The sequence below is a fragment of the Oreochromis aureus genome, linkage group 15 (genome assembly GCF_013358895.1).
Source record: "Oreochromis aureus strain Israel breed Guangdong linkage group 15, ZZ_aureus, whole genome shotgun sequence".
Taxonomy (NCBI): domain Eukaryota; kingdom Metazoa; phylum Chordata; class Actinopteri; order Cichliformes; family Cichlidae; genus Oreochromis; species Oreochromis aureus.
Genome location: NC_052956.1, coordinates 20,344,964 through 20,372,035, shown reverse-complemented (window position 1 = coordinate 20,372,035; position 27,072 = coordinate 20,344,964). Strand labels below are relative to the sequence as shown.

Genomic DNA, 27,072 nt, shown 5'->3' with positions numbered 1-27,072 from the left:
TGACACATTGCTTTTGTTTCTGTTGTTTGTTGGTTGGTTTGATTTGTTTTGTTTCTTATTTGTAACCTTTCCTAATGGTTCTCTTGTGTATTGGCTTGCATTTTTACCTAAGAAGCAACAGATATCCGGGAGGAGACAGATTCCTTCTGTGGCCACCTGTTGTGAATAAGTAGCCAAAATTATTTTGTTACGCTGGCTATTACTTAACACTTTACACTTTAACACGTAAACCTTTTCACGCGTTTTCAGATGTCATATTTTTCTCACAGACCGCGAACGCCCCTTCAGTCATCATCATGAGAGTCATGTGATGTCCTGTCATGTGGTGCAGTCACTTCCTACTGATTTGGTGAGGAGCAGAGACACTCTGCTGTATCATGTCGTCTTAGTTAGGCTCCACAGACGCTACCCGGTACAGTAACCATGATGTTTGGGTATAAATGTTCTCGCTGCGAGCCTCTGAAGCTGGCTCTGTGGTTCGCGGCCTTTCTAGGCTGTTTGTTGATTCGGTCCGGAGCGGTGGAGAACAACAGCCCGTGGTACCAGGACCTCTGCAGGTAACAACACACACATACACACCTTCGGGGGGTACAAACACTGCAGCTGCTGACAGATTAAACAGCGTTAAAGGTGCAGCCGTTGTCCTCTCGTGTACACACATCGTCTAAATAACCTGAATTGAGAAATATGTCTACGAATGGTTATTTCCAGTCATAGGTAGTTTTTTTTTTCTTATTTAGCAAACAACCTAAATAAGTTTGAATCAGCTAGCAAACCAGTACAGCTGAATCAGACTACCCCTAAAACTCACAGAACGTCGATGCTAGTTAGTTTTTCTTGTTCATCGAGGAAAAAAGTGAAGCTTAGCTATAAATGCCGAAACGTGCACAAAACTGTCGTGCTTAATTAGGGAATGCTAAACGTTAGCAACGTCGCGTTCTTCTCACAGAGCAGCGGTGTGGCAGTATTTACATAAACAAACGAATCAGAAGAGAATAACAGCATAAATATGGGATTTAAAATAAAGTCAGCGTTGTCCTTCTTTAATGGAGCGCTGTCTCAGTAGCTGCTGTGCAAATATTGACTCAGCAATAAAGCGCAAATGATAACCCGGTGACTCAACGCTTGGGTTCAGCCTGGGTTAATATTACTTCCTCGATTTGGCAGCTTCTGAGGATGTTGGTTATAAACACACATGGCTTACAGTTAACTTCTCCCTTAGTTTCTGTTCCTCGTCTGTTCCTTTACAGTGTGGTTTAGGTCAATATCCGTATTGATAAATGTGGGATTACTCCTTACGTTCAGAGAACACGGTGTATTTTTGTATTTTTTAGGTTTTACAACACCTGTTTTATTAGAAAAACATCTAATATCACACAATACCATATCACGTTATACCTAACAGGGGGAAAATAATGATGCTAATGATTAATTCATATTTTAATAAAAGTGAAAATGACAAGAACATTTCTGAACTGTTGGAATTTTTAGTATACAACCATTAAATACTGTCCTCACTTCTGTGTCATAAAAAGATTACTTCAATATTAGTTAAAAATGAGAAGTGAAACCTTGTGTGTGTGTGTGTGTGTGTGTGTGTGTAAGGCTTGCACATGGGTTTTCCACACTCACTGAAATGGAAGCGTTGGGTTTTTAAAAATTATTTTATGACCACCTCCTTTCTTTTCTCTGTTTTTAATCTCAGTTGGTTTAATCTCACTTAACTCAGATTAAATGCAGTCCATTTTGTTTATTGTTATTGTTACATTTGTTTGTTAAAGAAAAGAATGCCTTAAATTTAAGTTTTAAGTATTTAGAGAAAGGCATCTGTTATTTTTCTGCCAAAGATTGAAGTGGTAAATTTAGAAGAAGATAATTTAAAACTCGAAGGCACGTTTGTATTTCTTGTTTTGCCAAATCAAAAGTCCAAGCTTCAAATTTATTTAAAGGATGTGTGAAGGAAAAAGAAGCAGAAAAACTTACATTTGCAAAGCACGAATCATAATTTACATAAAAGCTGTACTTCTGTAAACTACTAGATATTTTAAACTGTCATTCATATGTCAGTGTGTTTTTGCTGTACACATGAGTGTGATTTATTTTATAGGAGAAATAAGTAAAAGAACACGAGTGACAGTATAAATTCTTAAAGATGCATTTCCCATTTCTTCATTGTAGTAACTATTTTTGACTGTTGATAGAGGAAAAAATGCTTTTAACAATTTTCAAACATTTTACAGCCCAAAACAATGACTTATCTTTATAGTAGCAGTGGAAATGATAGTCATTTGTTGTCCCAGACTGTAATTTTGTGGGTTCGGGGCCAACAAGCTCATTTCCTGGATATCTATTTGCTTATTGTCTTCTATTCCTTGTCTTGCAGATATAAATGGGAGGCAATAGATCAAGATAATAAAGTGAGATATACACTAAAGCTCTGTGACTCTTCACCATCAACCAGCTGTGGACCTGACACTGCCATGTGTTTAACAAACCTCACCACCAACAAAGAGCAGTCTGTTGGTGAGTTTTCTGTCTTCCTTGTTCTTTCTGTGGGTTATAGTGCCCACCAACCTACCCACTGTTTGTTAGCTGTTCCTCTTGCTGTCCCATCACGCTGAAGAATAACCATTCTGCACAAATCATGATTCTGGTGCAGGGGGTAAAATGCTCAGTTCAGTTTTTTTTTTTTTTTCTTTTTTAAACCTGTCACTATCATCTTAAGCCTGAGATCCAGTATTAGTATCCATACAAAGCACAATCATCATAGCAGCAATAACCAGTCTCTACAGGGCAAGTCGACCAAGTGTTGATTAGTAGTTGGCTTGAGTCAACCTGGCTTCGTGTTACTAACTTTCTACATACACAGCAGACTAACCACAGTGATCAACGTCACTTAGATTTTCTTGTTGGATGGACAGGCAGTCATCTCACTCTCTCAGGTTATTTTCATGACTTTAGCTGATTAGCTGGCAGTTGAAAAGTTTTTCATGCCAAACACTGCAAACTAAGCAAAACAACAAATTCACAATTTAGTTTGGGTGATTCACGATGTCATCCTAATTGAAAGTGGATGAGAGATGGTGGTTTAAAGCCTGAAATGCATAATCCTGCATACGTCGCTCATCAAAAAGTTGGGCATAAACTTCTTGGATGACCTCTACCATACATTAAGATATGCTCCAGATATATATATATGTATATATATATGTGTATAATTTTTTTTTTTTTTTTTTTTTTTTTTTTATCTTTATGGATAGACCATAAAGATGCCTTTTAGTGCCTTTAGTTTGGCTGTTGGCTTTAAGGTTTTTGTCCAGAGGATTTTGAAAACTCAACAGCAAAAAGGGTGGAAGATGCTTCATGTAGTAGAAGGCAAACACCACAAACAGTCTACTTCTTGAGTCAGACTGTTCTCACTACAGCCTACTGAGACGGGCATCCGCCCACCACTGGTCTGGTTTTATTTGGGATTCCTTCAACAATAGTATAAAGTGCCCTGGGATGACTTATCTTATTATTTGGCACTATACAAACAGCACAGAAACGGTGTCAGTAGGACAGCGTGTTGAATCACAAATCAGCCAGGCATGGCAGCATCCAGATGGCTCATTATAGTAGTATAGTGCTAGTAATATAGAAACTCAGTATGTTGTTTTCAGCGTGAATACAGCGCAATTTCCAAGGTAGTACTACAACAAGACGCTACGTTAAGTAACTTTCACTGTTCTGAGAGAGATGTTTAATGTGAGGCCAGTGATATTACGATCATGTAAATAAGTGTGTGTGGGGGTGCGTGTGTGTGTGTGTGTGTGCTTGGCTAAGAGTTAAAGGAAATGAGTTACTCTAATTCCTGCTAATTTGAGAGTTGATTTTTAGGCGTTAGCTGTGGGCTTGTGTGGAAAAACAAACAGGTCACTCCTGAGTGTAAATCGTCGTTAGCTGGTGTCCTGCACATATTCCAGTAACTTATTACTGTAAAAAGGATTTTGTCTTACAATCCTTTTAGTTGCCTTCATCTGTAAAGTTTCAGTGTGGAAATGGTTTTGCAACAAGTGTCAAGTTCGTTTGCACCAGAAGAAAAACTCTTGTTTTTGTTTTGCTGAGAAGCTTTGGTTCATATTTATGTGTGGAAGGGTCTGTTTGCAAGCATGCTGTTAGCTGTGTCTCATGACAGTCACACAGCAGAGTGCATTACAGATCATTAATGGCAGTGTGGGGAAAACATGTACATCCTGTGGATGCTAAATATTATATTTTAAGCACAATTTGGTAATATGTGCGCTCTTCATGTGGTTTGTGTCTGAATGAAGCATGAAACTGGACTTTGTCTTGCACCTTGAAATCCTGCTAAAAGGCAAATGTTTTGTAGAGTAAAGTGTGTCTTCTATAGAACTTTAAAAAACTTTTCCTCATGCAAATTATTTGCTAACTACAGCTTGCCTGTATAGGTAGCCTGTTAATATGTTTATGATTTATTATTATTTATTGTCGGTGTCATTGTAACGTTGATGCAAAGCTGTTCCCAAACGTGAGACTGCAGTGGCTCATTTCAAAGTCTGAAAACTTGCTGTGGCCTATCTAAACGTTTAGTCACTAAACAATCGTTACACAAACTTCACTGATTCCCTTCGATCCTCTAAAGGTTTAATGGTTTCCATCACTTTACTTCCAGCCTCAGCACTGTGCCATTTCACTGCTAGTGAAAGATGTAAGAAAAGTTCAGGAACAAAAAATAGTCAGAAAGTGGGGAAATTATTATAATTATTACTTTTTTCATTCTGCTTCAATTTTAAATGTCAACATTTCATTTTAATTAAACTTAAATGTTAAAGGTAGTTATGAAAGTCTACTTATTGCTAATAATGTCTCATGATCCACCTGCAGTACAGTCAAAGCCTGCGCTTCATAAGAATATTTGAGTCGCTTTAAAAAATTAGATACAAGAGGGACACTAGAGGATGCTGTCAAACAGAGCAATGCCAAAGGTTAAATACTGTTTACATATTAAAATGCCAGAATTAAACCCTCCTTTCACATAGTGCCGTTTGCTCATCTGTGACATTTAACTTCCATAAACTGAAAATACAATAGCTCATCACGCTGTGAAGCGAATAAATTAATGCATAAACAGGCAGCTACAGCATATTCTGCATGGCGTTGTCTCTATTGTCGCAGGAGCACTGATGGAGAAAGTTAATTTCAGATTTTTTTTTTTAAATTTTTTTTAAACACCATAACCCCCCCCCCCCCGAGGAAATCACGACAAGCTTGAATATACTTTGGATTTACTTTATTTTTTCTTTCAATCATTTTTTCACTACAAAATGTCACAAAACGGTTTATAAATGCTCTTTAAAATGTGCAGTATTGTGTCTGAATATATTCAAATCCGGTATAATAATTACTTTTCTGTCGATCGTGTCAAAGTATTTAAAAAAAAAAAGAAGACATAATTACATAATTTTGAGTATAAATTCTTAATACTTTTGAGAGAGAGAGACCTTATTTGATTTAGAAGGTGCATATATTATTGCACTTTCCTGTTTCGGAGGATGAAAAGTGAGAACATTAGTGCTGTTTTTCTTGTGGAAAATTTCAGTGTTGTTGCTGACAGCAGGGGTTACAGTGCTAATTGTCTTTCAGAGCTTCATCAGAGATCCCGTCTCTGTGCTGATCGGACTGCTGATGCTGCCGATGCTGTGTGTCAGCAACATCCACAAACGGCATCTGTCTTTAAAGGCCTCTTGTCTCTCAGCGTCTTTATTCATTGTCCCCCAAATTGTTTGAGGGGACCATCAGGCTATTATCGTCTTTCTGCAATTCAGCCGAGCGAGTGGCTCTCAAACTTTTTCTGTCACGGTTTGTTTTTGGAAACAAAGAAACCGCTTTGTCTCAGGACCTGCAAAATTAATTAAGTTAGATAGAACTGGTGTAGTCAAATGAAGACATCAAATCTATAAACTAGTCAAATAAGAACTACTTGGGAATAAATCTGATGATTGATAGCTTTATTAACCAAAAGTGCCTGTCAGGTCTTTTAAATGTGGTTCTTTATTGGTTCTTCTAACCATTTAAAACGTGATGTTGGGCTCTCAGAACTTGTAAGGTGATAAACGAAAACAAAAAGAACTGTTATGAAAACTATTAGATCCTATAAACTAGACATTTAGCAGAACAACACCTCTATCTGTTATGTTTTCAAGACCTATTTCTGTGCACATAAGAGCTGAATTTATTTATTTTTTTTTAGCTAAAAATGTTTTTAGTCTTTTAAAATGCCAGAATTTGACTTTTCTCTTTCGATTATTTGATAATGAACTGAATATGTTTGTTTGGAGTAGTTCTTGGCCAAAGTAAAACACATCACCAAAGTAAATCATGAGCCACTAGAATTCATCACAGACCTTGTCGACCATTGTGTTTGTTATGCTCTGGTATGCTTTGCCTTTCTGTTCTACTCCACTCCGCCACTGGTATTTTCCTGTTTACAGAACAAGTCTATTGTTCTTCTGCTCACATTTTACAGTCCAAGATGTATTCCTTCTGTCCTTCTGTTGAGAGAGGGGGAAAAATGATTTAAATTTGGTTCTCCTTCTTAGAATTGATTCCAAAGTCAAGCTCAGGGAGTTGAATTTTAAGGTTTGAAGGCTGCTGGTGTTACATATGAACATTACTGTGTTTTCTGTGTTCTGGACCAAGACATCAGCTATTTTGTTTCAAGATGATAAAGATGATGTCAGATGAGACTATTTATCTTGAAAATTGTGAAGTTGTAGAAAAAGTGAAGATCTCAATAAATAAAATCTAGTATGATACAAAAGCTTGAATGTAAATATTACAGGCTGAGGTGGTAACGATTTCCTGTATCTGTGACTAAGATGTTGGAAAAAGTGTTCAGTTGTATGGTCAGTAAGTGGTGCTGAGGACCATCTGGACCCATTTATTATCCTCATCCATTAACACAGCCACAGTCGTTGGGATGAGCTTTGCATCAGCTGACAGAGGAATCCAAACGGCGTGTTGATTCAAACAACAGCAGCAGCAGCAATGACACATTCCCTCAGCGAGTCACATGGATGCATTTCTTCAGCTTCAGTATTCAGGCCACAAATGTTTCTTTGCAGTAACATATCCAGGACGGCACCACTTTTCAATCACAACTAGTGCAGTCTTGCCACATTCCTTCTTACTGCTCAGATAAATGTCCCAGTCCACCAGAGAAGTCCTGAAGCCATGTTTTGCGACACTGTATGAGTGTATGAGTGTGGCATTGCCTCTTTGCAATGCTCCACAAAAGGCATCAAACTGGACTCATGGTGCTGTGTTTAAGGTTTAATCAGCACCCTGAGAGATTCCTCATATTCCCCATGATGATCACTGAAACTTGTCCAGCATCGAAACCCCGTCATTGGCTGAGTAGCTCTTCGGGGAATAGTAAAGAGACTTCATTGCCAAGAACATGAGGAGAAAAAAAAGCATTAACATACTTGTAATACTCAACTTTATGTGACTTACAAAACACAAGGTTGCCATTTCACCTTTGTATAAAAAACAATAAGCAGTTAAAATGAACTTCATCAGGAAGTAAAGTTATAAAATTGAAAATGAAAAGGCAATGGGAGCTGCTGCCATAGGCTGCAACTCAGCAGATATGTGAAAGTAAATCTCAGACGAGACGTGTTTTGTCTTAATATCTTCCCTTCATGTTTGACAAGTGTCACTGAGTGTTACTCGTTTCCTTGTTAAAAATCCTCTAATTTACATGCTGTTTATGACATCTAAATAAATCTTGCTAACAGGCCTTATTAGCTTGAATGCTCTCTTTCTTCTTTATTGTTCCCACATCAATCAGATTCATTCAGCTTTGGCTGTGCTCCACTTTTTTTCTTTTTTCTTTTTTTTCTCCCTGTGAGTGCAAACAGCCCAAAGCATTGGGCCGTCTGGGAGGAGGAATGCCCAACTGTTTAGAGACCACTAATTAAAGGGTTTGTTTGGACCAGGAGACCAATGTGCTGCTTCCATTATTGTTCATTAACAGACACATTCGTGTTGCATTTGCATCTTTAATTAACACATGGTATTTAAAACCAGTGCTTTTCACTTTAAATGAGATATTTATTTAATAAATTGCATCTTTATAGCCACTGTCGCTGATATGATGACATAAGCTCGCTGTGATTGTTTGAGGATATCAACCTCAGTTACACCCCTGCCTTTGATTTTTGTCCGAGACCTTTCTGGCTGCCAGACAGATTTATTTCAGTCCCACAACAACAACTTGTCCTGCAGTCTGAGGTCGTGACCTTCCTCTGGTGACAAATTGGTGTATGGTAGTGCTCGTCTGACTCCCGAGTGCATCTGTGGCCTGCATTTCCTGCTTATTTCATTAGATTGTCTTCATTAAGCTTTAGTTATTTTTCTTATGAGGAAGCTCCCACGTGTAAAGTGAAAAAAGACAAGCATGGAAAACAAGAAGTGCTGATCAGCTGAGCTGAAGTTTAATCACATCAGCTGATTTATCACATGACCCGGGAACACATCATCAGGCATTCACACTCACTAACACAGACATGACTCACGCTTCCTCTCCCCCTCCCTCTCTCTTGTGCTGTTTACTGCCTGCTTGAGCCTTTGTCCATGCCGTCTGGTTGACTGTGCTCAGAAACCACACACTGTTCTCTCACACACTTTGACATTCTCGTCTCCTATGCTTCCTGAAATCAAAATGAATGCTTACTTCACTCTATAAGAGGAAAGTAGCTCTTAGGCTGATCCTAGGGTTTCATTGTCTTTTAATGTTGTGTTTGCAAGGCTTTCAGCTTCTATGTGTTCAGTGTCATCTAAAAGATTGTGGGGAAAAAAACTACCAAGAGAAATTTCCTGAAACTTTGCGGAGAGGTGGACCATGGACAAATTACAAAAAATAAATAAATCTGATTATTACAATAAACTACAAGGAGAAAGCATTGCTAATTTTGTTGCTTTTCAAAATATGTGAACATTAATTTTCTTACAGCTAGCTTCTAAGCAGCATCTGAGCTCATCTAATCAAATTATGTAGATACATTTCTGTTAAATCCATACATGCTGCATACTGAATTTCGTTGCTTCTTATCTCTGTTCTGCCAGCAGCTAAAGAACAACAGATAAAAACTGTAACTGAATATTACAGGCAGGGACGTGAGCCATGTTTCAGCCAAGTTCAGCAGTTTCAAGACCTGCAGTAGCTGTCAGTGTTAGTAGGTCACACAGTTGTTTAGTTACTCCTTTATTGTGTTCTCGTGATAGCAGTCTTATCAGACAGTTCAGAGATCACGCTTTAACATGTCGCATTTAACAGAAACCTGTAAACCAACTAAACTAAACCAATAAAAAAGGTTTAAAACAATAACTGTAACCAGAGGAAGTAAAGGAAGCCGAAGTCCTAGAAGGCAAAAACGCGGAACAATAATCATTATATCTTGATTGTTTTAGTTTAGTAATCGATGGAAGCCACAAGTGTTCCTGAACTTCAAAATTAGATTGGTTGCCCTAATATGAATTCATCAATTAAACACATACAGATCATCACTGAGGTCTTTAGTTGTTTGATCCAGATTCTTTTTTTTGAAGCTACACAGCATTTAACATATTATTATCTTAGCTTTTCGTCTGCCTGACTTGCGGTGAGTTTATTTAACAGGCCAAGTCTTAAATCAAGTCAAATTCTTAACATGCACAAGACTTCCCACTGCTGCCACTTTTCTGTTTTGTAGTGCTTTGAAGTGATTAATGACAGTGTACAGACACCAGGGTCAAAATGTTAAGGTACAGAGCCGTCTGGTGATTTGGAAATGAGATTCAGAGTTTACATTGACCTGCTGGGTCAGTGGATGTTGGAGGGTAACAACATTATTCTGCCAAACTGTCTTTCTCAGTGACTTATCAGGATGAATAGCCTGAGAACGAGAACCTGTGTATGCATGTTTGTTGTACCAACCGAACAATCTTTGTCATACCTTTATTAGATAAATGTTTTCATGCTGGCAAGCTCAGTGATCTTTATGTGATCGGTCCACATCAAGTTAAATGAATTGGCATTGATCTAAAGGAAAGCTAACTACCATTTCTGATGTTAAAATGAATCACCACTCAGACTTAAAGGAAGGTTTCTCTCCTCTTTTGTTATACTGACACATTGTAATGTGTCAGTAATAACATATATCATGTAATTTAGGGTTTAATGAGTTTCAGTCATTTAACTCTTTACATGCATGTTATTATTTTGTAATGACTTTGTTTTCTTTGTCTTTGCCAAATGTACAGGTGACCTTTCCCTGCAGAAGCTCTCTGACACTGTGCTGGATTTCAACAGCACGCAAACTTGTCCTGGAAGCAACAACAAGATTCAGACCAGCATCAGCTTCCAGTGTGGGAAAACCATGGTAAGACTGACAATCAGTAAAATATACCAAATTTTCTTAGATGAATGATTACTGGTTGTTCAATAGCTGCATTTATGGGAATGCACAGAAAATATCAAACTAACTGTTCGATGTTCTGTATGAATTTCCTTTGTCTACTAACACCTGGTGTATGCTGACGTGTTGTGCAGCAGCTGCAGCTGTATCTCAGTCTCTGCAATCGTTCAGGCACTGCTGCAGTAACATTAGATGCTTTTGACATAGTTTAGTCACATTGTGGTTTATATACATGGGTCAAAATGGAAGCACAGCATAGTAGAGAGGTTCTGAATAATAAATCTTACTCGCATGCATGAATCATGGTGTCCACCAATTAGCATGTGCACTACTATTTTGAATCCTTGGCTTTATCTTTATGGACACCCTTTTTTTTTTCTCTCTCTCTTTTTTTAACCTTTATGAAAGCAGAGCTCCCTGTGTAAGGAAAGCTGCATGCAACCAGTACTATGACAGAACATTGCTAATCACACTGCCACCTTGGCACATGCTCCTTTTTTTAGGAGAGCGAATTCACCATATTTGGACAAGTTGAGTGTTAAGTTGTAGCTATAACACTAGCTCGGTGTGCAAAGTTTATCCATACACTTTAGTACTGCATCACACAATGCTGATTAGTGCATGGAAATAACATAAAAGTAAGCAATTGGATTGCTTGATTGATTGCTGGATCAAAGGACATTCTGTGTTGGCATTCTGTTGTTGCTCTTTTAATCCAAACATCATTAGTAAAACATAACATTAATCTTTAATAGCTGTGTGATGCATAGGAAGGTGGCAAGTGGAAATGATCTGTGCAGACTCTGTATTTGAATCAGGTTTTAAACGTGTCATTTTCAGCTCTTATGTTCGAGGGCTTTCAGCAGGGGAGTCTGTGGAGAGACATTTCAGAGTCAGTTTAGCACTTGACATTGACATCATTATTTAGGCCCCAAAGGTTGCAGAATGATTGCACAAATGATGGGTAATCCATTAGAGGAGGTAGGACATTTGCGATACTGTGATATTTGATTTTACGTAGTTGTTCCTAAAGGCAAATTTTGTCAGTTGACACAGAGAGAGGGAAACGTGTTTTGGAAGATTATCTGTATTTTACAAACAGTGCAGCTCACCTATTCAAACAGACTTTAGAAAGATGTTAAGTTTATAACAGGAAGACAAGTACAATCCACAAATGCATTTGAGGTTAATTACCTTATTTATTCTAAAATTAAAATGCACAGAAGATCAAGTTTATTGTGTGTTATTGCTGATACTTTCGACGTCTTTTGGGTACAAAGTATTAAACATCCTGTTTTTCAACACAGGAAGTTAAATGGCACTTTGTTGTTTCATCAGGTATTTCTGTCTGTGTGGAAAAATGTGCGAAAGACAAAAAAACTAAGACACTAAGCTAATTTATTGAAAGTGAAACAAACATTTGGAAGTCGCTTTCGCTAAAACCAAACTTTAACAACTCTAAGATGATGATTGTTGGATTCCTGTCGCTGCTTGTCAATGAATCTGTGACTGGAAATGATGTAGAATAATGACAGATACCTCATAGTGTGATCCTGCTCGCTGCGTTGTGTGTATCTGTGGTTTTGGTGGGGTGGATGAGTGGTGGGTTGAAGTATCATTTCCTGTTGAGAAACAAAGAGGAGTTTTCTGTTTCAGAGAGTACGACGGGGAGAAATGAAAGTGGCTTCCACAATTTTTAGGGCAAATCACTAAATGCTGAAAAGAAGAAGTGATGACAGCAAAATGCAGATTATACTAGAAGTTATCTTAACAGAACTGTGCCTTGTTTCAGACATGTTGCAAAAGAGAGTGCTTTAACCGAGAGCTTTAACATATGGCATTATCTTTAAATATGTTATTCCTATATTTACTTTGTTGTTGTAGTTTACTCCTCCTTTTTAAGTCGGGTCTAAATGGTAATGTTATAGATGCTATAGTTAAATCCTCAATCTCTATTTTTATCAGTACATTTAGGAAAATAAATAAAGGTTATTGGGCTAGAAGTTAATCCTTGATGTGTTTATTATTAATTACTTTTGGAATTTTCTAGTAAACAAATTATGTTCCTGCTTCCCTTTACTGTCATACGGCCAACATAAATATGTCTTTGAAGTTTTTAATTTGACCTCTTTTACTGCTACATTTTTTATTGCTGTCTGAACAGGTCTCTCCTGTAAATGAGAAGCTGAGTCTCAATGGGATTACCTGTTTAATAAAGGTTAAGGTTGCAATGTTCAGTATTGGCTTGAGGATCAGTGAAATGGTGTGAAGTCTTGTGAAGCATACAGAGATGTCCTTTCAGTCTACTAAAAAGGACTGTGCTAGAGTAGCACTGCATGATTCACAGCTCAAAATAATCCTGGTTCATCCTATACTTGGTTCACACCAGTTAATTCATCCATTGTCTCCAACAGTTTTAACTCTTTACCTTTCTTCGAAACAACCAAACAGTGCCTGTGTGGGTGTATCAGCTCGCCTAAGGTGACCCTATTAAGAATATCTGCTCTCATGTCACACAGCTATAGGCTGGCATTATTTGTGCATGCACTGATCTTTTATGTCATCATTTGAAATTTTAAGCATTTTTAATATTGGAATACACAATTATGACAGTAAAGTAAAACGGATTAATGGGAGAAATGTTGTTGTTTTTGACTCTGTAAAACAGCAGCTAAAATGTGGAGAATACCTGGAATTTAAAAAAAACAATGCTGCTGTCAAAGAGTTCTTCAGAAGCTCTGAATGAAGCACTGAACCAACAAATCCAGAAGCGGCAGCAGGCTGTGGTTGTGTTTGTTTGAGGCTCAACACTTACTTAGAAGTTTGCTTTTTTTTCCCCTCCCCACAATATAACTACAACAAAGGTTAATACTCTGTATTTCTCTGTGATAATGGAAACAATGACACATTCAGCATCTTAAATCGTTGATGTCATGGACGATGATGTGCCGTATACTTTAGCATGCATTCATCACCTGTGTCAACATGAAACTACCTTTCTTACTCATGTTCCTGTCTTTGTTCTGCAGGGGACTCCAGAGTTTGTGACCGTGTCTCAGTGCGTGCATTACTTTGAGTGGAAGACCTATGCTGCCTGCAAGAAAGACAAATTCAAGCCACATAAAGAGGTGCGGTGGAGCATCTGATGGGGTTGCTGACTCACTCACCAGACTTTTACATTTATAAGAAAGAAGGAATGAAATCTTCACTGTGATTAGACACAATGAGCTGAAGAGGAAATGGAAAGCTGTATAACCATATTCCATCACTGCAAAGATGTTAACAGCGTTTATCTGTGCAGAAAATGGGTCACATGTTGTGACAGTGATCCTGTTAATGTGGAAACATTTGAAAAAATGTGTGAAATGAATTTTTTCAGGAAAATGTTAAAAGGAACAAAAATGACAAAATAAACCAAAGAGTATGATATATCCATGATCACAGTTACTAAGTTGTGTATTATCAGATAGCTATAAACATTTTTGTGCCGTTACATCCTTATTATTGACGATCCCCCCCCCCATTTGCATGTGCAAAATTTGTGGTAACACAACGGTGAAACTGAGTTTAAATGACTCAAAACCACAATATTCTATCACTATTAAATTAGAAAAAAGAACTGAGAGAAAAAGAAGGCCCACAGGAATTTAAAGTCTCTGTACAAAACGCTCTTTTTTTGTGGGGTGGGGGGGCTTTTTTGTGAATGCAACATAAAGTGGTGCACAAATACATCTGTACTGTAGTGTTAATCCAGCTCTTCTTTGCCCAGGTGCCCTGCTACGTGTTTGACTCTGATGGGAAGAAGCATGACCTCAGTCCTCTGATAAAACTGAAAGATGGCTATCTAGTGGACGACGGCGACGACAGCATAGACTTCTACATCAACATCTGCCGCAGTCTCAGTGAGTACTTGAAGGAAAGAAAGTGATTGGATTCTGTAATAATGAGGGTTTTTTTGTTTTGTTTTGTTAATTTTTTTTTTTTCTATGTTTGTATAGAGGAACACTATATTGACAAAGTGTGCACAGAGCAGAAAGGGAGCCTGTTTAAAGGCCCTTCTTCTTTGTTTTCATGTATTCCCTAAATCTAGATCCATGCCTTGTAGGTCTATAGATGGTCATTACTATAATACGGCACAATAAAATATTGCATCTCCACATTGTATGTTAAACAAAGCAATTACTGGAAAGCAATAGAAATAGAAGCAATAGTGATGCTTTTGCAAATTAAAATTTTCAATTTAAATGTAAAATAAAAAAATCAAGGTGTTAAAATTAAATATATAATTACTTGTAGTTTTTCATGTTTCTGTCATTTCATTTACATGGATTCCAGATTCCACTATTTACATGGTTTTAGCTCTGTGTTTGGCTTTGAGGGCTTGAAAAGAAGGCAGCTGGACAAAACTTCTGGTGTTAATAAGATGTTTTTTTCTCTCATTAAGAGCCCGGTTCAGTTCTAAGACGACTGATGGAGACTGCCGGGTATTTAACCACTAATGGGGGAGCTGTCCCCTTGATTGTCTTGAAGGTGGTTAACCCACTATGAGTTGTCAAATAAGCTAAGGTGTGCAAAGGCATAGGTGATTATCCTCACTGGGGCCAGAGTTCTATTGAAGACATGATTCTAAGTCGCTCACTGATGAATTTAAAAACTGACATTGACAGAACTGACAGTGCTAAACAGGCCAATCACAATGCATCCTACTGAGTGGTTGCTTGGGTTCTGTTGTGTAAAAGTTGCAGCACTGCTCACTGCATTGCGTAACACACACTATGTTGCTAAATTTTCCACGACATAGTCACTGTTTTTACGTTTATGCTGTTTGGTGCGGAGCAGATGGTGTAAAATACTCTTTTGAGGCTTTTTTCTTTTTTCCCAATGAGATCAAGCTGTTTGCTTCAGTCAAAAAACAAAACACTAACACATCGGTGAGGGTGAACCAAAGAATTGTGTTCACCAAATGACACCAGTAGTGACGTGAAAAAATGATGCTCGGAGGAACACCAAGCTAAATGCTGTTTAACACCCGTTAAGCAGCTGTAAACAAAGGGGCAGGAACTTGTGACTGTTGTTTTCATACTGTCCTGTATATCGTCATCATACCGAATTAGTTTTCTAACATGAAGAAATTTAAGAATCTTTTTTTAAATCTTTGTTCTCCTCAATCGTCTCTCAGACCTACCAGACAAACGCTGTACAGAGGGCTCTGCAGCCTGCCTCTTCACCCATGATAGCGCATACAACATGGGTTTTCCTACCCAGCAGCTAGAGCTAATGACTGATGACAGGTACTTTCTTCATGTTTGTTTACTTCCTGTTCAGTGTAAAAGTTATGAGAGTAATTTGAAGCTTGTTTTTGGAGCTGTCTGGTGCTTTTTGAGTTTTGAGTTGAAACTTGAAATTAAATTCTAATCTTGGCGCTAAGAGGCAGTATATGCAGGAATAAAAGATTATCAGAAGGTCAAGAATGTGCAGATGTGCTATAGTCATGTTTTTAAATATATGTATGTGTTGACATAACCTTTAGTAAGTTTGAACACAGGTTAAGTCAGCACCAACTGGTTATATGAAAAAATAAACATGAAAAGAAGACCTTTTCTTAGTAGTTTTTCATACTTCTTGCACTTTTTCCTCTCTAGCTTGAGTTTACAGTATTCTTTAAGTGACGACTCGACTTCTCCAGCAATCTGTGGATCAAGCAAACCAGCAGTCAACATCACCTTCATATGCCCATCAAGCAGGCATTTGGTAGGTTACACTGCAGTCTTCATGATGAGTTGTTTGTTTCACTGCTTAAAATGTATTCATACTCATTGTTATTATTGTTGTTATTGTTGTTGTTTTTTTGGGAGGTGAGGGGGTGTTTTTTTTTGCACAGCTAGCAGAATGAACCTTAACCCCTAACTTTACTTAATTTTCACATTCACAGGGCAGCACTCCTACGATGATAGCTAAGTCAGAATGCCATTACGATGTGGAGTGGGTCACTGAATACGCTTGTCACAGAGACTATCTGGAGAGTCATACCTGCAAACTGACCAGCGAACAGCATGACATCTCCATAGACCTAACTCCTCTCACTTTAGCCTGTAAGTTTTTGTTCCTCTAAAACATCTTAAACAGCTTAAACAACCTTTTATAAGTTATTCCTTATAATTGTATGAAGAATGAAATGTCAATGGGAACCATTAAAATCAAATGAAAATAAAAATGTTTCCCAAAAATATGGCTTTAAAAACCTTTTTTATATTTCACATAACTTTGTCATAGTGTATGACCATTGTAATTTGATGCATCATTATTATAAATGATGAGTACAGTTGCTTCAGTGGGACTTAAGTAAACCACACTCAGCTGATGTCACGTTAACATGATGAGTTATTAGCTTTACAAACGCTGCCATGTGACAAATACATCCTTGTTCCTCAAACTGGTTTCTACAATTAGAAAAAGAAGGTTGTAACTATCAAAGGACTGCTAGTAAAAACAAAACTGTCAGTTGCCTTAAGGCAGCTGTTGTTTATATAAATAAAACTGAATTAAATTGAAGTGTAGTGTAAAAGCAAAATAAAGCTCAAACGTTGTATTTATTTTTTTTGGCAGTTACACAAAACTTGTTTTACATATTTAACTGTCTCGTGTTGCTGCTTTTTTTAGGCCCATTTAGAGGAAGTGACTTTATGACTAAATGGTGTATGAACCTCCTGGTTTTGTCAGTTCATTGTTAGAAATGTGAAAGGTTTTTCCACTCACTGCCACAGTCCATTTGAAGTCTGTGTGCCACGATGCAGTCTGCAGTTTGGGACAAAAGGATAGTTTCAAGTAAAAAAACTTAAGGAAAAATATGTTTTTCTCATGTTTGTTTTCGGATCTCTGCCTGCTTCATTTTTTGGTGTGACTGTATAAACATTTTTCTTGTTCTTTAAATTGACAAACTGCTTATTTCAAACCAGAGCTGATAGCCATTAGCAATCCCCCCCCCTTTTTTTTTTTTTATGGATAAGATAAAAAGACATCACATTTTCTGACATTAAATGTCTGGAATATTGACCTACTCAAATAAGTAGCAGAGGGGGTTGCTAATCATTTTTGGTGTCATGAAATTAAGAATAGGTGTGCTGGGGGGCAACACAGTGACAACCCCCAAAACAGGAATGGTTCTACAGGTGGAACCCACTGACATTTTTCTCCCCTCATCTTTTCTGACTGTTTTTTCACTAGTTTCACTAGTTCAGCCTCCTCAATGATGGCACATCAATATGTGCCATTCCCAAAAGGTTTATTGTGTTTCCCAGCACAGTTTCAAGAGCAGAATAGAGATTCCAGGATATAGACAGTTACTCCAGGAGAGCTGGAAAAGCCATAGAAAGTCCTTAAACGATCAGCAGGATGAGAATCTGCTCCTTTGTGCAAGGGCAGAACAAGATGAGCTCTACTAGAGCCTTACAAAATGACCTCCAGCAGGTCACTGGAGTGAGATCTGATGAGTTTTGAATGCATTCTTTTCTTTTTTGAGCACTGTGCTGAGATGCAGCCAGTATGCTTGCTTCATTTTTAGCTTAATAGAAAAAGTGAAAGAATCTTTAGAGGCTTTGATATTCTTCAACATTTCGAGGGTCCGGGAAATTGAAACATAGGATTTATTCGACAGTTATTTAAAAACAAAACAAAAACAAAAAAACAAATTCTTACATTATGTCCTTTTTTGATCTTCCACATATTAAGCAACAGTTTGTACAGTTTAATAAGAGTTTTAGAAGAGCTGCCTCCAGCCTTAGCTAAGTTAACTATCACCTAGCTATATGTATTATATATGTTTAAACAAACATTATACACATACATATATGTGTAGTTATCATGTTGTCAGAATTTTGATATTGAAAAGAAGTTATTAGTTCGGTTGATATTCCTAATAGGTAATGTCCATACATGCAGTAAGATAAAAATCAGTAACATGTTGACTGAAACTTTCAAATGCTTTCTTGTGTTCGTAGCTTCGGATCATCCATACTATACACAGTCTGCGCCCAGTGGCACACCTAACAGCTACATCTACTACCTGAACATATGTGGTAGGGTTCCCACTCAGGAATGTGGTGAGGGGCCGTTCATATCATCCTGTCAGGTGAAGAATGGCGAAGACAGGAAGGTTGTGGCTGGAAAATATCAGAACCAGACATTACGGTAATTTCTGTGTGTTTGTGAAGTGTGTATAGGAGTAGGAATAGGATCTGAAAATAAGTTTTCTAATTTGATTTAATAAACTTGCTTGTTGAGATGTGTAAATTGTCAAAATGATACCCTGACATTGATCCATGAGCATGAAGCTGTAGAGCAAATCTTGCCTTACTTCCCCTTTCCATTGTTTTTCCTCCTCTTCAGTTATTCAGATGGAGATCTGACTCTGATCTATCCAAATGGCCTCAAATGCTCCTCTGGCTTTGAGAGAATGACCATCATCAACTTTCAGTGCAACAAGACTGCTTGTGAGTCAACTTGTTTCTTGCTTTCTCACAGATGCTGAAATTCTTGTCACCACCTGGCAGTAGAATAAAAAACAGAGCAGACATATCTGTATTATAAAAGAGTTACACGGTGTTCTGCCTTGTAAAACAAGGCAAATTGCACAGACAAGGCAAATAGGAGGTCAAACTCCAAAAAGGGAAATCAAAATAATATTTAGTGTTTATGAGCATCGTTGGAGTGGTGAATGAGGCCATTGCAGTCATAAATTTTGTCCATGCAACATGCTCCGTATACAGAATCTCTAAGACAACTGTAATACAATTTACATTCATGAAATAAATGCACAATTACCATTTAAATAAATAAGATATGATTGTAAGGCTCACTTTGTTTAATTTGCACATTGTTCCTTTAATGTATAAATATGGAGTTTCAAGTGAAGTTCAGTCTTTATTAACTGCTTTTATATTATTTGCCTTTAATTCTTGCAGCCAACGGCGGGCGAGGGAATCCAGAGTTTGCTGGGGAAACCGACTGTACTTATTATTTTAACTGGGATACGGCGTTTGCCTGCGTCAAAGAGAAGGAGGATCTGTTATGTCGGGTCACAGATGACGACAAGCGTTATGACCTTTCACCCCTCACAAGATACCCAGGTGAGTTTTAACAGATCAGTTAAATTTCTCTTCCAGTACTGGTCTGATTCCACATTTTATTTTGCTTTTCCACCAAAAGCCTAGTTTTTGGCAGGCCCATGGTGCCTTTTTAAATTATTAATTTAGTGTTTAGCGGTGACTTGAACACAATTTCTTCCCTGGTGCAACTTTTGGTGACTGTTAAGTTACATATGAGTGACACGGGGTAATGATGATGATGATGAAATGACATAATATATATATATAGGAAAATTAAAAGTATTGGGATTTATTATAATTTTTCATGTCGTTGTTGTGCAGTGATGTTGGTATTAAGTTTGGTTCAGATTGGCCGACCTGTTAAGGAGGAAATGGGGTACATAAATACATGCATATACCTAACTACAAATACCTTATGCTTAAGTTTATTTACTCAGCATAAAAAAATTTCTGTATTTCACTTTGAAAACTGTCGATCTAGCGTGTTTTGTCTCTTTAGGTTTACACACAATAATTTACTACGTGGTTCTAATTAAAATTATAATACTCTTAGTATGTTTTCCCTGTTGCTTTTATTATAATTACTGTTAATTCAATTGGTTGTGCCCATAGCTTCTCACTGTAGCACCTGTTCAGTACCATGCTTTCAGATGGGACTGAAAAATTAGGGGAAAAAAACAACTTTTTTTAATGTTTGTTTTTTCTTTCTTGCTTCAGAGTCAGAGGGCAGTGAGAACTGGGAGGTGGTGGATGATAAATCGTCAAAGTCAGACTCACGTTACTACCTGAATGTTTGCCACAAAGTCGTCCCTACAGGAAGGGCAGCTGGTTGTCCAGTGGATGCCGCCATGTGTGCCGTGGGTAAGAATGTCCACAAGGAGGGCGTTCTTAAAGATTAATCTGGTTGAATCTGAGTACTTCAATAGATTTGTTGACAAGTTATAGTATTTTGGTCCTCATGCATACTTCCCCCAATAAGTATGAGACAAACCGTATTTTTCTGAATATAACCATTGTGCTTTATTTATTGTCTCTTATTCAGATAAAAATAACAGAACTGTCAGCCTGGGAAGCTTCCTCTCGTCTCCCCAGAAAACCAAAATTGGAAACGACATCAGGCTGGTGTATACTGATGGAGGTTTTTGCACCAAAAACAAGACAAGGATCAAAACTATGCTGACTCTCAAGTGCAAACCAGGTATTTTTTTTAAAACCCTCTTCTCCTCTGTTTTCTTAGTTATGTTTCTGCTACTTTTGACTCTTTTGCATTTCTTTTTCCTGTACTCCTGCAGGAGATCTCGATAGCGCTCCTGTCCTTCTTGGCGTCACATCTGATAAGTGTGTTTATGAGTTGGAGTGGTACACAGCCGCCGCCTGCGTCCTCTCGAAGACGCAGGGGGACAACTGCAAGGTGGAGGACCCTCAAGCTGGTATGACACGCTCACACAACTATAAAATATATGTGGGCTTTTCCTCATTAGTTTTTAATTTGAGCAAGAAAAAGGATGGAAGAGAACAAGGTAGCAACAGGGTTAATAGAGGCTTTTAGGAAGGAGAAAATGGTATTTCTCAGCCATAAATCCATAAATAAAGCCATAAATAAGTTTCTTTGTAAGTTTTTCCTTGAAAGATAAAAGGGGGTAATCATGATCCTTCACGTCTCACTTGGAAATCTGATCATATAACTTTCTGAGCTCTTAATTAATTTCCACTGGCTTTGAATCACTACAGTCATGATGTAGTTCATTGTTTTGACTGTGAACTGCTAGAAAATGGTACAATTAACCCAGCACTTATATTGAATTTAAAAAATCATAACAAACAGAAACACATTTGTAAAAGTGCAAAAATCAGACCCCAAAATCAGTTGACTGTCAACGTCTCTGTAGAGTTACAGATTATAATAAACACTAACTAACTGCAGACTAAGTTGTAATGTTTTCTTCACTGATTCACACAGTAAAGCTCTTTAAAGATTTGCAAAGCAAGTCTGGGCTAGTCTGCTTTACCTCAGTAGACAGTAAATGCATTGATCTCATTTGTTTCACCCAGTTGTCCTTTCCAAGCAGGAATGTTGTATTTGAAAAACACTGCTGTTTGTAAAAGTCAGGGTAAACCTCTGTCAGTCGATAAGATAACTAAATGCTGACGTTAATGTCTCGCACTGAATTCAGTTAAGTTTAAATTTAACAGCAGTGAACTGAGATTAACTGACTAATGATTTTAGCTCTAATTAACACTGTTGCCTTCAGTGGGGCGCACCTACTCTATATTTGTCTGCCAGCGTCAACATTCTCCACACAATCTGACAGTCTGTGTCAAATACAGCTGATTGTGCCTTGCTGTCAAATATACTTTATATTTGGAAGAAATGGAGGACAAATAAGTATGCAAAAAAAAATCACAATTGAAAGTATTTCTTCATATCTATTTTTTTCATCATCTTCCAGACAATTCAGTTTAGAGCTCATTGCATATTTTGTAGTTTTTATGCAGTTTAAATGAACTGTTATAAAAGAAAATAAAGAAAACACCTGTTGTCTTCTGATATATAAATACAAAAAGGGGATAGAAAAGTGAATGTGGATCTTGCTCCATTTAATATGTGATCGTTTTAAAACTTGGTACTTCCAAATCCAAAATGAATTATGTTTTCTTAACAATTAATTCCGTGTGCATGCGTGTGTGTGCGTGCGTGCGTGTGTGCGTGTGTGCGCGTGCGTGTGTGCATGTGTGTGCGCACGCCAGGAATGACAAGATAATCTTGAAAAAGTTAATTAATAAAAAGTCAACTGAACACACCATGGTTTCACCACTCTTGCTCGATACTGCCCCCTAGTGGAGAATGTAATACCTGTATCATGGTAGTTTACACGCGTGTCCTCTCACATGTTACTTTCATGATGGCAAACCAGGAAGAAAAAAAACCAGTGGTTGCCTTTTTCTTGTCTCTTTACTTTAAATCCTCTTGTTAACCTCTAACTAACCTCTGCTTCTCCACAGGCTTCTCTTTCGACTTGTCGCCCCTCTCCAAGCCTCGTGGTGGTTTTTACAACCTGACTAAAGGCATCTATCAGTATTACATCAACGTCTGTGGTCCAGTCACTGTTTCGTCGTGTCCTGAGAAGGCCGGCGCATGCCAGGTGGAAAAGAAGTAAGACTACAGGCTACGAAAATGCAAGAAGAATCACACTTTATTCTATTCTGCCCCACTTTCTCAACTTTCACTCCACTTTTAAGCACTTTTAAAAACAACCGTGCTTAAAAAATGAACTGACTTGAATTTTCTCACAAATCTGAGAAATCAATATAAATGATCCCTGAAGTATTCGTAGTGTGCTTTTGCTGTGTTACCTTAGTTTGCTAATTTTAATACCAATTGGATCAAGAATTCAATAATAATCTGCCTCCATCTGATTGCACTGCAAATTCCTGCTGTATTGAAGGTGTAGTGGAAAGAAGAGGGATAAATGAGCGTCACGCATTGTGCAACAATGTATTTAGTTTAGGATCTATATTTTTTGGAACCCTAAGTTAAGCATTCCTTCTATCAATCTGCATTTTGTACATTATACTGGTCATTTTACGTCCCAACACAAAACATTGTGTGTAAAAAGTTTAGGTCAATATTGAATAACACACTCATTATTAAATTAAAGATTCTGAAACTGAGTGATTTAAATACACTCAGCAATAAAGAAACATGAATAAGTTACATCATATTTTTTTTCTCCCGCCTTTCCTATTTAGTTTTTGGAGTCTTGGGGAACAGAACTCCCGTCTGTCGTACTACGATGGGCTGATTCAGCTGAACTACAGTAACGGCACCCCATACAACAACGAAGAGCACACTCCCAGATCTACGCTCATCTCTTTCCTCTGTGACCCAAAAATTGGACCAGGATACCCAGAATTCCAGGTAAAATCCTCCCTACCTCTTTGTCAGATTGTTTAAACAGTGTTTGACGTATTTTGTGTCTCCTGTATGATTTTTTTATATAAACATGTGTTTGTTAAAATCTTCATTCAGGTAGAAGACAAGTACACGTACAACTTCCGCTGGTATACCTCCTACGCGTGCCCTGAAAGACCTCATGAGTGTTTGGTGACCGATCCAGACACACTGGAACAGTATGACTTATCCAGGTAATGCTTTTAAAAATCATTGTGCAGCAGCTGCTTTACCAGTGTCTAAATCAAAGGCCATGAAAATAAGTACATCCAGTCCAGCACTGAATTGTTTCCAATCTGCTGTCCTCCTCGTCAAGCTTTTCTTCTTCAATTTCAGCCTGTCACGCACCACCTCCAACTGGCAGGTGATGGACTTATCCGACAGCAATAATCTGAAGAAGTATTACATCAACGTATGTCGCCCCATCAGCCCTGTACATGGCTGCGACCGCGATGCATCCATCTGCGAGATGAAATATGTAACCAAACAGGTCTGTAACATTAAACACCTCCACTGAATCAGAGAGATGCAACATTACTGAGGAGGAACACACAGCTCGTGTCAGTCTTCTGGTGAATATTTAGCATTGTACCGAACCTTCCCTGGTGGAGACCAGATGGTGAACTGCAGTAACACAAGAAAGCATAGGTTGAGTATCATCCTCAAAACACCTTGTCAAAATCAGAATCTGGACACCAGTGAGTCTAGCTATACACCCATTTGCCAACTCTGATTGGGTAGTCGAGGCCATGCGTTTTTCAAAGATCTTGAGGCAAATTTGACTTTGAATCTTTTCTCATTGTATTGAAATCTTTTATATATAGCCTGACAAGAAGGACTGTGAAACTGACTTGAAAGGGGGTCTTGTTGCAAATCCACTGGGGTTGCGGTTTATGACTGATTGTTTTAATTTTTCTTGCTGGTTTTAGAGAATTGTGACTGTACCACTGTGGGACAGATTTACTAATGTATTGCTCATGAAAAAAGAACTTTCTGTATTTGCAAAGAGAACAGTGAGAGGTATGACTTTACCACTGGTTAAAGGAATTCAACCAAGAAGCAGTTTGCAGAGTGGACTGATTTGAACTTTAAATTTGTCTGGCTTTGTGTCTAACTACCATCCCTACATGTGTCATTGACAGTTAAAGTCAACTCTGACAACAGAGCTGGCAACAACAAATTCAAAAGAGAGCTCAGTTTTACCATTTCCTCTTTTCATATAATTTATATTACAATTGACAGAAACGATAATACTTATTTTGCTACACTATTTTTAATATGTTAATATTTATTGATTCGTCTAGTGTGCCTTTAGAGATGGAAAGATCTGGACATGAATATAGGCGTACCAAACATTTAATAACCCAGAATCCCACCTAAGAAAGTGACACAAAATATGATTTGCTATATTTTTGTAAACAAAGTCATTCAGCAAATGATTTTTCTTTGTTGTTGCTGCTCTTTTTTATTTTTTAATATTGCTTCCACCCATTTTATAATAACATGCTCAGGGTGAACATTTGAATAAGAATTTCAAAGTAACTGCAGAGTGTAAGTGGTGTCTGATACTGAATTATTTACCTGTTCCTGCCTCTCCTCAGGGCTCTGTAGAGGAGGTGGTGTCAGTCAGTAACATGGGCATTTCAAAGCGAGGGCCGATCATTGAAGCACGGGACCGCCTTATGCTGGAGTTCACAGATGGCTCTGCCTGTGATTCGGACGGTCAGAAACTCTCGTATACAACGCGCATTCACCTGGTCTGCTCCAGAGGGACTCTCGTGAGTAAATGCAGTTTTGAGAAGAGAATGGCTTGCTGGCTGTCTACGGTGGTGATTTGAGTGTAACAATATTTGTGCTTCACACTGTTCAGTCTATGGGACCGCAATTCCGGGGTTACCGGAACTGCACTGCCACCTTTATGTGGGAGACCAATGCAGCCTGTGCCATCAGAACCATCACAAACAATGTAAGTGTACTTGCATGGATCTTAATTCCTAATTTGCCTTAATTGTAATTTATACACTGTGGTAAACTTAACAAAATGGTTGTAATCTGCTTGGGTTTTTGGGGGGGGTTTTTTGGTTTTTTCGCCGTATCAGACATGTGCTGTGGTGGACCCCAACACTGGCTTTGAGTACAACCTAATGCCTTTGGCTTCCAAGACCGGATACAATACAAGTGGGAATGGCAAGAAATTCCTGGTAAGACACTTCAATAATATTCTGCCAGCATACATAATTTCTGCAAATTATAGCTCTCAAGTGTTGCATGGAAGTGTCGCAGTGCTATGGAAAACATTGCATTTTTGCATTTCAAGTGATATTTTAAAAATGGTTGTATTAAATTCTAATCAAATAAAGCATTGTGAGGAGGGAATTTAATTGCAAACCGTGTAGGGTAACGAATGCTGACATTTATTAGAAAGGGATTTGGGTGTAACTAGCACTTTTTTTCTTCTTCTTTTAATTTTTTTAACCTCTGCAGAGGTTTCTTCCTGTTGGAAGGGACGTTTTCTTTCCCTCTGTCGCCAAAGTGCTTGCTCAACTCTTGGGGTTTTTTCTGTATTATTGCAGGGTCTTTACAATATAAAATGATTTGGTGCTATATAAATAAAATTGAATTTAACATTTTAAATAAAAATGTAACCTATTAATCACATATAAAAAAACAAACAAAAAACATATTAAAAGTATAAAACTTAAATACCAACATTTATAAGCTTTGGCAGGCAAGTGACTAAAATGATCCAAAATATTGTCTTTTTACTGCTGATTTACCTGTTTTTGTTTTGTATTCTTTTTAGTTTTTGAATTGGATGTGTGATGCTGGACTACATCATTCGACTGTGTATTCACAGACTTTGTCATTAAGATGTTTACTTATTATATGGTATGAAATATAGCATAAAGGAAACTGTACACAAACTCAAAGTGGTATCCCACCTACCTGCAGGTAAACATCTGCTCAGATGTAGCTGAATGTGGTCAGGGAATTGCCGGCTGTGAGCTGGAGAACGAGCACCCCATCAGCCCTGTGGGGGTGGAGAAGACCCTCAAGTATTCAACTGACGGCATCCTCCAACTAACATACAAGGGACTTGTTGACGCTCCGACAGGTAGCAAAAGCACAATAGAAAATGTACAAAATAAAGCAGTTCACGCTGGATCTTGAAATTTGTCACACAGTGAGATCTGATGATGGACATAGCCAAGTGTCCATTCATTTGTATTTTGATCAAACGACACGATGGTTATAAACAAAAATACTGATGCTATTTTTACGTTACAGTGGTGCACTTTTTGTGACTTTCCTCCATTTTTTTTTTTTTGCTTTTTCATCAGCAACTCGGGACACCTTCCGGATTAATTTTGTGTGTGATCCAAAGTCTTACCCTGGATCCTTAAAACTGGTGCGAGAGGACATGAGTTCTTCACCTCACCATGTGGCCCATGACGTCCTCTTTGAGTTCTCCACCGCTTTGGCCTGCATGCCTGCTCCAGTTGACTGCAGGATCACAGGTTTGGACACACACACACACACACACACACACACA

General features: G+C 37.9%; 1 protein-coding gene across 1 annotated transcript in view; it reads left to right on the top strand.

Moving 5' to 3' along the window:
* Positions 1-330: 330 nt before the first annotated feature.
* igf2r (insulin-like growth factor 2 receptor) overlaps positions 331-27,072 on the top strand; it is a 46,939-nt gene continuing 20,197 nt past the window's right edge. Inside the window, exons 1-23 of the mRNA XM_031756266.2 lie at positions 331-557; positions 2,384-2,523; positions 10,309-10,427; positions 13,493-13,591; positions 14,233-14,365; positions 15,643-15,754; positions 16,106-16,214; positions 16,396-16,555; positions 18,461-18,650; positions 18,849-18,952; positions 19,424-19,588; positions 20,285-20,428; positions 20,610-20,765; positions 20,860-20,997; positions 22,571-22,721; positions 23,318-23,486; positions 23,598-23,713; positions 23,856-24,009; positions 25,121-25,297; positions 25,390-25,485; positions 25,619-25,720; positions 26,472-26,634; positions 26,861-27,037. Of these exons, the coding sequence (XP_031612126.1) occupies positions 424-557; positions 2,384-2,523; positions 10,309-10,427; positions 13,493-13,591; positions 14,233-14,365; positions 15,643-15,754; positions 16,106-16,214; positions 16,396-16,555; positions 18,461-18,650; positions 18,849-18,952; positions 19,424-19,588; positions 20,285-20,428; positions 20,610-20,765; positions 20,860-20,997; positions 22,571-22,721; positions 23,318-23,486; positions 23,598-23,713; positions 23,856-24,009; positions 25,121-25,297; positions 25,390-25,485; positions 25,619-25,720; positions 26,472-26,634; positions 26,861-27,037 (3,208 nt within the window). The 5' untranslated portion in view covers positions 331-423. The remainder of the gene's footprint in view (positions 558-2,383; positions 2,524-10,308; positions 10,428-13,492; positions 13,592-14,232; positions 14,366-15,642; positions 15,755-16,105; positions 16,215-16,395; positions 16,556-18,460; positions 18,651-18,848; positions 18,953-19,423; positions 19,589-20,284; positions 20,429-20,609; positions 20,766-20,859; positions 20,998-22,570; positions 22,722-23,317; positions 23,487-23,597; positions 23,714-23,855; positions 24,010-25,120; positions 25,298-25,389; positions 25,486-25,618; positions 25,721-26,471; positions 26,635-26,860; positions 27,038-27,072) is intronic.